This window comes from Spizellomyces punctatus, assembly GCF_000182565.1.
Source record: "Spizellomyces punctatus DAOM BR117 chromosome Unknown supercont1.14, whole genome shotgun sequence".
Taxonomy (NCBI): domain Eukaryota; kingdom Fungi; phylum Chytridiomycota; class Chytridiomycetes; order Spizellomycetales; family Spizellomycetaceae; genus Spizellomyces; species Spizellomyces punctatus.
In genome coordinates this window covers 247013-258384 of record NW_015971550.1, presented here as the reverse complement: position 1 = coordinate 258384, position 11372 = coordinate 247013, and the positions used below count along the sequence as shown (strand labels likewise).

The 11372-nt window shown below is 46.8% G+C and overlaps 3 protein-coding genes across 4 annotated transcripts; 2 read left to right on the top strand and 1 right to left on the bottom strand.

The window, feature by feature from the left end:
* Positions 1-1202: 1202 nt before the first annotated feature.
* On the top strand, positions 1203-3630 carry SPPG_07061. 2 transcript variants are annotated; one of them, XM_016755240.1, is made up of 2 exons: positions 1203-1515; positions 1598-3630. In XM_016755240.1, exons 1-2 carry the CDS (start codon positions 1377-1379, stop codon positions 1909-1911), a joined length of 453 nt encoding a protein of 150 aa, XP_016605631.1. In that variant the 5' UTR covers positions 1203-1376; the 3' UTR covers positions 1912-3630. The 2 variants fall into 2 exon arrangements, with proteins under 2 accessions (XP_016605631.1, XP_016605630.1); XM_016755239.1 differs by having other exon boundaries at positions 1440-1987.
* A 70-nt stretch (positions 3631-3700) lies between these two features.
* Positions 3701-5407, top strand: SPPG_07060 (uncharacterized protein). Its single transcript, XM_016755238.1, has 3 exons — positions 3701-4101; positions 4205-4474; positions 4551-5407. The coding sequence occupies exons 1-3, from the start codon at positions 3745-3747 to the stop codon at positions 5118-5120; spliced, it is 1197 nt and encodes a 398-aa protein (XP_016605629.1). The 5' UTR covers positions 3701-3744; the 3' UTR covers positions 5121-5407.
* Positions 5408-8928: 3521 nt separating this feature from the next.
* On the bottom strand, positions 8929-10572 carry SPPG_07059 (FAD-dependent pyridine nucleotide-disulfide oxidoreductase). The gene is made up of 2 exons (XM_016755237.1): positions 9615-10572; positions 8929-9529 (listed from the first exon to the last, which is right to left on the bottom strand). Exons 1-2 carry the CDS (start codon positions 10526-10528, stop codon positions 9445-9447), a joined length of 999 nt encoding a protein of 332 aa, XP_016605628.1. The 5' UTR covers positions 10529-10572; the 3' UTR covers positions 8929-9444.
* Between the last annotated feature and the right edge of the window lie 800 nt (positions 10573-11372).

Here is an 11372-nt window from a genome sequence, read left to right as displayed (position 1 = left end):
GATTGGTTGAAATAAAGAGATCTACAACTAGTATCGACCATTTCATCGGAAAGATAGCGGGAACACAGCAGAAACACTTGTCCGATGATAAACTCGATACTAGTTGTAACACTCGTGTGCAATTGTCAATCATTTCTCTCAACTTTGCGTCTCACGTTTTGCAAAGAGTAAGCTATCCTCATATTATTGCTTTTGGGCATGCGTGGACGGTACCTGAACATGGCGGATCTCTTATCATGGCTATCCAGTTTCAGAAGACGTAACACACATATGACGGCCCCAGGTGTAAGCGATATAAATATGCCCCGACTGGTGAAGTGAATTCGCGGATCCCAGACACGCTCTACAAAATCTTCACTTTCTATGCAGGTACACCCTGCTACCGTTGGGTAAGATGTGCACAGTTGGCCGTGCGGACAAAATAGACCAACTATAGTCCTACTTAAGCGACTGCAGGCAATGGCACCTCCAACAGCACCCGCTCAGCCTTATAAATCCTGGTGTGATTCTTGCTCATGTGGCAATAAGCGACATCATCAAAGTATTGGAAAGATATGGGGCCGGATTCCTCAAAGCCATTATGGGGTTCGGCCGCTAGCGGGAGAGTGTGTAAACTCGGGGGGAAGTTCTTTCAACCAGAAAATGCACCAGGAGCATGTCCCAGATATCAACAAGCATACACGCAAGCATTGAACCTCAGCCCGAGAATACTTTACCTGCTTGTCGGGATGTAATGTCCTCCTTCAGTAGCATATCGCAGTGCAGCTGATTACCAAAGTCCATTTACCCTTATATGGCATGTTGTACAAAAACAACGTATACTTGATATGCCCCAAAATGGCAATACTTTATGTAAAGTCGCGTTCAACTCCGGGTACTTAAAGAGCGCGTTTTCCCCATTTCCCTTCCACCCATCTTTCTCCTCTACCCATCTTCCCGAGTCGTCTACAAGTAAGTCGCTCGCATACCTTTCCGCCCCGTATCGTCTATGCAACAGTTCCACTCATTCCACTTTCGTGTGGTCCTGCACCTCTTTGACGTAACCCAGGACCACACGATTCTCTAGCACACTCACTGTCGGCCAAGAGAGATGCACGCATCTCGCCTCCTCTCTGCGCAGCACATACCCACCGGGCACTGTTCGTCTCTGGCTTCTCGTTTACGAGTTGTTCCACTGGGCGCCGGTTCAGTGCGTGTGGGAGTGCAGCGCATGACAAGATCACCAACAAGATCACCAAGACGCTGGACGTCTTTCAAGATCGTCAAGACCTCGCCGTCTCTGCGCAGCACATACCCACCGGGCACTGTTCGTCTCCGGCTTCGCTTTTCCGAGCTGTTCCACTGGACGCCGGTTCAGTGTGGTCGGAGTGCAGCGCATGACAAGATCACCAAGATGCTCATCGTCTTTCAAGATCATCAAGTCCTCTCCGTCGCTGCGCAACGCATGCCACCCGGCACTGTACGTCTCTGGCTTCACTCTTTTAAGAATGCCACTGGATGATTTCGGAGCGCTTGGTAAGTTCAGCGCATTGCGAATCGTCTCTGCAAGTGAGAACCCGCCGACACTTGCGGCTGGACGCTGAATCATTCTGCATAGAGAATCGCCTCTGCGGAAGGGGAACGCACGCTTCAAGAATCGTCTCTGCGAGACCGCTGGTGGGCCGGCCCGCGCATCAAGAATCGCCTCTGCGGACAGGGAACTCAGCCGACCAGTGGTCTCTCAGAGACGGTTCCGGACAGGGAACTCGGCGAGCCCACGCTTCAAGAATCATCTCTGCGAGACCGCAGGTGGGCCGACCCGCGCATTGTCGAATGCTGGTTCGTTGCGCATGGCAATTGCATTGGGGAGCGCGCTGGGCATTGTTAGACAGTGGAGGCCAACCCAATGATTGCCCTGAAGACGACCATTGATGAGCTTGAGGGAATGGTATACGCGCAGCAAGATAGTGGAGGCGAACCCAATGATTGCATGGTGCTCGGACGCTGGAGCACCTTCGGAGTCAATGGTGCAGCTCACACTCCATCGCCCATGTGCATAGTCACGACGGCCCCTCTGCGGGGTGCATTCTCAAGGGAAGTACGGTTATTCATCGGTAAGTTTTAACTATGTTACGAGTTATGCGGGCAGTCCACCGTTGGTGTGATCGACATGTTCAGAACGTGTCTCTACTCCTGCGGCATGGGGATGAAATGCTGCGCCTTGCTACGCCGTCTGAGGAAACTCGAAACCGAGCTCACTCGTCTACGTGTTTTCCGGACGGACGACGCAAGATGTGGTTCGCCCATGTTCATAACATGTCCATGCCGATACGTCATTCCTGGATGGAAATGCATGTCGTATGCACGGGGAGTATACCTTTGCGTAAAAATGAGCTCAATCCTGTACGACTTGTGTGTGAACTGGAACGAAACTTCCATGGCGTGGCGCGCATGTGCGCGCCCTGTCCATGGTGAACCGCGCACGCAAAATGCGGATGTCTGCGCATGTCATGTCGCCCATAAGCCACACCACAAACTCGCAGAGTTTAGGATACTATAGTATGTGCCTGAGCTCTGTCGTTTTACGAGTTGTGTTGAGGACGGCGCAATTGTATGCAACTGTTTAAAAGAGGTTTTATGCACGAGCCTCATTGTCATGTTTGTGCCAACTTGGGAGCATGCCGCATTGGTGAGGGCGGGATCTGCACGTAATACTCTCATGTCAACATCCGCCTGGGTGCTGCTGCTAATCAGGTGGGTTGCTTGAATCTACTCGGCATCGCGGGAGCACTCACGCGGTGGCAGAATAGAGACTGTCCGCTGAAGTGGTGTCAGAATGTCAAAAGAGATGCGAGTGTTGGTGAATCTTGCTGAGCATGATTGCAATCTCTGCTTTCGCCATCTTAACTTAGCACACGTCGCCGTCTGACACAGCGCGATCAGATCACACTGACGGATGTAGGTCTCTGTAGACTTGGAATTTCGCTACCTGTACAGTACGCACCCAACTCCACAAGTGGCAGTGCGTTCAGCTATCGGACATGTCCGAACTGATAACAAAGGCGACGGTCGAGTGGCACAGTCATATTAACCCGCCCCGACCACTGGTGCCAATGCTCGTAGAATGTCAAAGAGATGAGTGTTTGTGAATCTTGCCGAACGTGGATGCAATCTCAGCTCTCAGCATTTCAACACACGGTGCCGTCTGACACAGTTCGAGCAGACATTACGTTGATGGTCGTATGTACGTGTGAATTATACCGCGCATGTTGATGGCGGCGCAAGACTAGACACACAAGGCATCATCTCGTTCAGTTACACGCCCTAACAAAGTGATGGGAACGACCAACGGGCATATCCTCTGTGAGATTCTGTTGCATTGTTTTCGTAATTGACCGGAGTAGTAGACAAACCAACAATGCTTGTCATTGTCTAGTCTTTGCTGAAAGAGCTCATCTGTGGCTCCTCGTGTAGGGGTAGATTCCACAAGGATGGCTTTGGGATCGTGTGAGGCAGGTGTGTTTCTCCCACAGTCAACGTGCTGACGTTGACCAACTCTACTGAACGCGCGCGCTTGTTGTCCCTCGTGGGAAAAAAAACGTCATTGGGAAAATAAAATATTTAATTTACCATTCTCGTTCTAAATTCAGCAATGGCTTAGTCATTCATTCGAAAGCACGTTTTTAGAAAAGTTAGATTTTACGATTGGAAGGATTGTCAACGTGCTGTTTCTTTTGGGTGCTTGAATGGAAGACAAACATTTTTATGACGTTCAGTTTGCACGTGCAGTATCCTTTTTGTCAGGGTAGAGCACACAATGCACGCACTGGCATGGTTGGATCCTGCCGTTTTCCTCAGCATTTTGCTTTTGACAAACAATTTAAAAAGGACTGTGACAAAAGATGGCCCATCCACTCTGCAACCTCGTTCACTATGAAGCTTACTACCGCTTTAATCTCCTTGTTGCCCCTCGCTGCGGCATTGCCTTTCGGCGGCAAACCCGGCAATGGACAGTCGGGCTGCTTGGAATTCACCGTCATCGGTGATTGGGGGTCAGGTGTTCCTGAACAGAATGTAACTGGGCGTGCCATGCAGAAAGTTGCAGAGAAAACCAACGCAAAGGTAGATATTTCATTTGAGTGCTCGAATCCCAGTCCCATATCTCCCAGCAGCATGATATCTTCATTCTGAGAACAAGATTGAATTGACATTTTTGTATGTTCAGTTTGTGATTGCCCTCGGTGACAACTTTTACGCTTCAAATGCCAACTCATCCAAGGCTGCCCAGTACAACTATGAAGGAGTCAAGTCTGCAACGGACGGCAAATGGACCGATTGGTGGGCAAATGTGTATAAAGGGAGACTAGCCGAGATTCCTTGGTACGGTGTCGCTGGCAATCACGATTGGGCGGGATTACCAAAGGCACTTGTGGATCGGACTCAAGTCAAGGACCAAGGCAAGTGGAGAATGGATGACTTTTTCTGGGATATGGAGGTCAGTGGAATGCAATCGGATGCTCAGAGAATCAAGTATAAAATCCAGCTGACCATCAATTCTGTTAATGCTCCAGATACCCTATGGCAACGGCAAAAAGGCTGGTTTCGTGTTCATCGACACCGATCTCCTTTACTACGGCTACAACGGCGACAAAAAGTACCCAGCAATCGCAGAAAACTTTGCGGCTCACAACTGGACAGCCCAACATCACTCCATTGAGGCTCATCTCGCCAAGATTGAAAAGCAGCTCCAAAAGTACGACGACAAAGACTACCTCATTGTATCCGGACACCATCCCTTGGGAACTTGCACAGCCGAAAAGAACATGACATCCCTTTTGGCGTTGTTGGACAAGTATGCACCCACTGCCTACATGTACGGCCACGTTCATTCTCTGCAGTACACCGTTCGTCAGAACAAGAAGGGAAATACCATGTACGTACAATCGGGTGCAGGTGGAAGAAGTGAAGAGGTTTGTCCCGAGAGCAAGAATCTTACCACGCCCAGTTGGGGAGTCGGTGGCACTTATGGATTCGTCAGTGCCACTTTGAACGACAAGGGTTTTAAGGTGGAATACTTTGATATCAAAGGTAACTCTGTTTACAAAGCGGAGAACGGACCAAGGAAGGGTCGGAAACATTAGTATTATCGTTTCACGATCAATCACGGACAACTTTTGTACCAGATAGCATAATGCATTTAAATCCTGATCATGTTATAATCATCATAGAATATTACGAGTAGTTAGAATTTGTTTTCATCTGTTTTGGGTTCATTGAATACGTGCGAGACTTTGAGTAGCATGAAAATCGGCTGGCTCCAATCAAAAAGTCTACATAATGTTAATGACCCACATAAACGTTGTACCCTTGTTGCAAATGCAAGACAACCCTAACCATTGATGATCCTCTGAAATATGATGATTTCTTGCGATGCTATCATAGCTTTTAGCATGTTTTAGCGCCCGTTGGGTCTAGACTTGCGGCCTTGGCACTTTTTGGTTTCCAAAGTGCCGGGTTTGCTTATTGACGTTGGCTCCCCTACTTTGGGTCCGGTTTTGGCGGTTTGGCGGCTTTCACCTGCGATATTGGTTTTGTTTATTTACGTTGCCCGTACGTTCTGCAACTCTTTTGCAAGATGTATAGCCAAGACGAGTTCTATGGGACATTCCAGCGTAGTGATGAACATGAAAGAGGTGTACGTGTCCTCAGTTGTACCGTATTGGTTCAGGTTGACAATAGCAGTTTGTGGTCTAAGAACAGTGAAATTGGCTGTTTCTCCTGAACGTCCGGTGACCAGTTCATAAAATATGCATCCGGGAACTTGGCAGTTGTACAGCGAGATATGAGTGAAGCGATGGCCTCACAAAGACGGTTTTGAAAGCTGACAGATAGGCACAAATTCAATTGATGCAGTGGGGTTGACTTTTGTAGTATTAGGGGACTTGCCCGAAGCCGTGCTGCGTATAGTGACCCTAAACGATTGATTCAAGGCGCTCCAAAAGAAATGTGGGGAAAACCTGGAAATTGCACGCTAACCCCAGTAGCGAATAGAATACCGATGAACGAAGCGTAGAGGAATAGCTAATGAAGCTCTATCGCAGGGTTCCGATGCATCAGTTCTAATCTAATAAAGAGACTTTAGCTTATTTGCAAACAGGGATACATACCGAATTGTTACGCCAATGGTACGAACAATGCTGAATGGCCACTATGTAATAGACATTTACATCGATTCATTTTGCTTCATTGACTAGAGAAGAGACATTGCGAGTTTTGGTAGCTGAGGATCGTGGTCACAGCGACGAGTGGACCATTGGAACTCATGCTGATTCCAGTCATAACGTCTTAAAACTTTCATTGAAGAGATGCGTTGAGTGATGTTGCAGGGACCATCGTCGACATGGGTGTGCTGAAGATGATGGATAACAGGAATTCAAAACAAAAGACACTAATGCGACACCAAAGGACTGTGAGCTGCATCAATCGAGGTATGCAACAAAAATGTGACCGGACAACTTGCCCCCGCTTGAAAATGACAAAAGATGAGTATCGCAGACAATAACTCCAGCCTTTTCGGGGTCGTTAGAGTCCTTTGGTCGAGAGCATGAGAATAAAAAGTATCCAACATTAAGTCTAGGACGTTGGGTTTACTACTAACAATATGTACTCGCCACGCTTTTGCCAACAAGTTTGAGGACACCAGGCCAACACCGACCTTGAAAATACATGGTAGCGCAGTGCATGTCTGAGCAGTCGGCGTTCCAATGCACAAGAGCAGTGCAATGTTGATGACGATCATCCCAAGTAGAGTCGTGCCGCTGGCACGTATAATAACTGGCTCGCTCTACTTCGTCCAAAACCAGGATTATCGGCGTGATATTTAAGCAAGTAGAAAGGCCGCCACGGCACTACATGGGAGCTCCACCACCGAAGCTCCGCGATGTATTCAGCGATACACTTGAGGGATAGCCCGCAGGAGCCTCTGTAATTACCGCTTTAGTTACATCGAGACCTACGGTCCCCTTGCTCCGGTATACTTCGCCACGACATATGCTAGTTGGTTTGGACGATTTTCTGGTCTGCACCAGAGTAAAAGTTCAGTATCCAAAACAAATTACTGTGCTAACTGCGGGAATCCACCAAACTCACCAGAATCGTACATAAAGTCCGCGTTGTGGACAAAGATCTACAGTCCACGAGATGCCTTGAATACTTGTGTTGAACTTTCATAACTTTGATAAATCTGGCAAGTGTGTAAGGCAGGATTTCAGCATCAGTGTACTCGTAGAGCCGTTGATGCTTTTCATATACTGAAATACAGGTGTGCGCCCATGATGGTGAGATCTGGGATGCAATAACAGCATTCGTGTAACTAAAAGAGTCGAGTTCCCAGGCTAATGTCATCACCCAGTCCCAAGGTAATCTATCCTTTTGTAAGTACGGAGCATCAACAAACTACAGGAACTGAATGTATTTCCTCTGCACTTGGTGCAATCACTGTACTCACGGAATGTCTCTATACTTCCCTTCTTGTGCGGATTAGGTATATGCTAAGGTATTCATCAACGTGGACCTTGAATTGGGGCGGCTATTCGTCGAGGACAAAGGCAAATCCAGCAAACCACGGACACTTTAGCAATATCTTCTCGCAAATATTTTTGCATCGTTAGAGAATTGTCCGTCCAGTTTACCATCTCTTATGCCTGTTTGGAGCGGATCGTTTAATCACCCGCAAATATTTTACAAAGTCGTTCTTCAGGCCATTGGATGTGATCTATCTGACCCTGTCAGTTGCCAGGCTGCGGCTATCGTAGCTCCTACCATGCGAAATCTTGTACAGCTGTTGAAGAGATACTTGAATCCACAATCGTGCATTCAACGATACAGGCTCCAATATTCGCAAGGCAGTTTGGCAGATGGAAGGTGCAGGAGGGATTCTTAACCAAGGTACTCTAAGAAACCTCTCAAAAATGAAATATTTTGAAAGTCTTAATCAGTAGATATAAGACCATAGCGAGCAGCTACCAGAGATCCATACCAAATTCCTACGTGTCCTCAACTAACTGATCACTGATCACTGCTCGTTAGGTGAGGAAAACCTAGGCCACCAGTACGTCTCGCCTATAATGGTAAAGACGCCTTGCATGCAACTTTGCGTGATCGGTTGTCTTTGGGTTCCCGGAATGAGATTCTGCATCGAGAGTCAAGTCTTTGTAAGTCATTGTGACATGTATATCGTTTACTATATCCTGATATTTGTCCAAATAGCTACAAATGGAATATACGGCGAGTTAAATGCAAGACAATTTTACATAAAGCTTTATATTTTATTTTGGTGAGGAAAGATCCATATTCGCTTGAAAGATGTCGGAACGTTCCCCACGAATGTGTAATTCAGGGCTGTAGAATTAAAGGACTTTCAGGAGGTATCCTGCTTAAAAATAGCAAATATGACAGTCTGTTCCACACAAGGTTTTCCCAACCCTGCAATTCCAATGTCAGCAACATTTTGAAAAGGAGATGGTACTTTTGAAAACGATGAATACCTTTCTCGTATTACTGATAACATGATGCTGCGATATGCAAAATTTCTGGACTAATCACAATTCAAAGTTCCATGCCCCCTTTGGTGTTTGTGGGGGTTAACGCTGGTATATCCTTCAAGTACCAGGTCACAGATAGCGTAAATGGGCCAGTTCACAATCACAAACATTCAGTGGACTCCATTTCTTCCCGGAGCATAAATGAGCGCCAGTTGTCAGTTGACAGGCCCCCCTCCAGCGTAAAACAACGTCCTGTTTCCATAAACATTATCAGTAGAATTATATTATGATTAGAACTGAAAGTATCCTATATCATCAACCCTAGCTACTCTGGTGCCGATGAAGTGTACAACCCTAAGAATGTCTCTAGAATTGTACACGAAGCCATCGGGCAGAGTAATATACTTGTTGGATAACATATTTTATACTCGGCCGCCATTTGGAAGGCGCGCAACAATGTAGTTATGATCGGCGGACCATCATCGTTTGCGTGTCCCAAGAACAAACTCATATTGAATACCATTTCATTTTCTGCAAACTGTATTGCTTTACATGTGCTTGTTGACACGTCGGTGAAGCTTGGAGTTGAGCTCAAAGATACTGTACAAGTATAGAAGCCCCGAAATCGCCGAATTTTAAAACCGTGCTGTTCCGGGAACCTGACTGACGGTTTCCGTAGAATATTCTGCTTCTTGATCAGCAGTCCGTGTTTGCCTTGCGATTTGGACGCGTGCAGCGGGTAGCACTCATCAATGATGCAAGTCCTAGTCTAATCGTTGGTTTCAATATTGATACATGTACGCGAAGGCGCTACAATCATCTACTAGACTGGCATATCATAATACTGTCACAAGTATATACATAACCTGAGCATCCAGTATCATCTCGTCTGGCTAGTAGTCCAGCATGATGGCAATTCTACCTATTGGATTTTCTTGATATCTTCGGCTACCAAAGACTGATGGCACATGATTCCCGCAATGGATCCATCGGCGACCGCCACCGCCCTATAAATTAAAGAATCCCAAGAATCAACCATTTCAGTAAATCCCAAAGTCACCACAAACCGGAAGACCAAACAGAAAAACTTACACATTCATAGGCCTCACAGAGTCACCAGCCGCGTAAACGCCCGGAATCGACGTAACTTGCGTCGCCGGGTCAACTTTAATCAAGTCCACACCAAACGGACTCGGTGTCACATCGCAACCGAGATCAGCGACGAGATTGGGTGTAGACAGGGTCAAAGGTGGGAGGAGTAATACTCCCCTTCGCTCAATTTTCCGACCATCCGATAATTCCACGTAGGAGAGTTCGGACTCGGCATTTGAATCCCGAACGAATTTGCTCACTGGCGTGTGCTCCAATTTTATTCCCAATTTCTCCCACAACGCCGTCTCTTCAGTGCTCAATTGAACAGCAGGGAACACGGACTCGGTACCATTGATCGCACCACCCGTAAAGAGGATAATATCCTTTGTAAGGTCTGGTAACAAGCGAGCTTGATGACTCTGGATAGGAGTGGTATAGAGGAGTCCCAAGGGCTTGCCGCGGAATTCGTATCCGTGGCAGTAAGGGCAATGAAAGACGGATTTGCCCCAGGATTCTTGGAGGCCTTCAACAGGAGGAAGGTTGTCCTTGAGGCCTGTGGCGAGGATAATGCGGCGGGTGTGCAAGGTTTTTTCATCGGATGTAACAACGTTGAAAGAGGGACTGGCTCCCTTTTCTGCAGTCAAGTTTTGGATGGAGACAACACGCACATTCTCAACAATCGTACAATCAGAGTATCGCCTCAACTGCGCTTTGGACTCTGTTAAAATATCACTGGGAGATTTTCCGTCGTGACCCAGGAACCCATGAGCATGTTGTGCAAAGCGGTTCCGGTTTTCACTGCTGTCAATGACCAGAACTTTACGACAGGAGCGGGCGATCTGGAGGGCCGCGGAGAGACCGGCAAACGAGCCGCCAATGACGATTGTCTCGTAGGTTGTGGTGGAGGTGGACATTGTTAAAGGATGAACGGTATAAAAACGCTGCGACACCTCCCGCCGTGTCCGTCACTTACATAGCACACATATCATAATTTTACTCGATTTAGACTCATGAACTATGGTTTGATCCAAAAATCCTATATAAGTTGTCGTGCCCATTTTCCCAGGCTTTCATCTTTTTCCACAGAGATCATCATGCCGCCAAAGAAAAAGCAAAAGCTTGAAAAACTCGACAAACCCACCTTACATACCTGTAACAAAACTTCCTTTGCAAAAGCTTTCCTGCCAAACTACCACCAATGGCTTCTAGATTACATCGCCATCATCCATCAACTTGCTGACCATGCTTCCCATGCTCTCAAATTCTACATCCTATCTGCACCATCCTTTCCCACGGTAGATCAAGATACAATCGAAGCGATTCTCCACCCAGCCACGCATCTGGATATGGATGACAGTGTATTCCAGCCTTTTTTACAATATCTGCTATGAACAGATTGAACAGAACGAATGAGATCCTGAACAGAGAGTGCCATTTTACAATGAATGCCGATGACAACACTGCAAACTGATTACAAAGGAAATATGCCATTGATCGCAAAACGGAGCTGGAATTCTCAACATGTATCAACAAGATCGAAGAGAACGATAGCTCATGAACAAAATAAGGCATTCCATGTGTCCCAACCATTTGACGCCATTGGAAACTCTGAATAAAAATAAAACGATGCTTGAAAAAAACGTCTTTCATGTCCGTTCTGTTCAAATACAAAAAGAGCAAAAATCGCGGCGGAATACTAAGCCTCCGATATCTACCACGTGACCTATGATCATGAATACCATAAATGGAGAAATGAAT

What these genes read in the sequence shown, in the direction of transcription:
- SPPG_07061 (XM_016755240.1), top strand. Translation starts at nt 1,377, where the DNA reads ATGACAAGATCACCAAGATGCTCATCGTCTTTCAAGATCATCAAGTCC. An exon ending in GGATGATTTCGGAGCGCTTG is followed by an intron (nt 1,516 to 1,597) that starts GTAAGTTCAGCG and finishes CATTCTGCATAG; the next exon opens with AGAATCGCCTCTGCGGAAGG.
- SPPG_07060 (XM_016755238.1), top strand. Translation starts at nt 3,745, where the DNA reads ATGACGTTCAGTTTGCACGTGCAGTATCCTTTTTGTCAGGGTAGAGCA. An exon ending in CAGAGAAAACCAACGCAAAG is followed by an intron (nt 4,102 to 4,204) that starts GTAGATATTTCA and finishes TTGTATGTTCAG; the next exon opens with TTTGTGATTGCCCTCGGTGA. An exon ending in ACTTTTTCTGGGATATGGAG is followed by an intron (nt 4,475 to 4,550) that starts GTCAGTGGAATG and finishes TTAATGCTCCAG; the next exon opens with ATACCCTATGGCAACGGCAA.
- SPPG_07059 (XM_016755237.1), bottom strand. Translation starts at nt 10,528, where the DNA reads ATGTCCACCTCCACCACAACCTACGAGACAATCGTCATTGGCGGCTCG. An exon ending in TCTGTGAGGCCTATGAATGT is followed by an intron (nt 9,530 to 9,614) that starts GTAAGTTTTTCT and finishes TTTAATTTATAG; the next exon opens with GGCGGTGGCGGTCGCCGATG.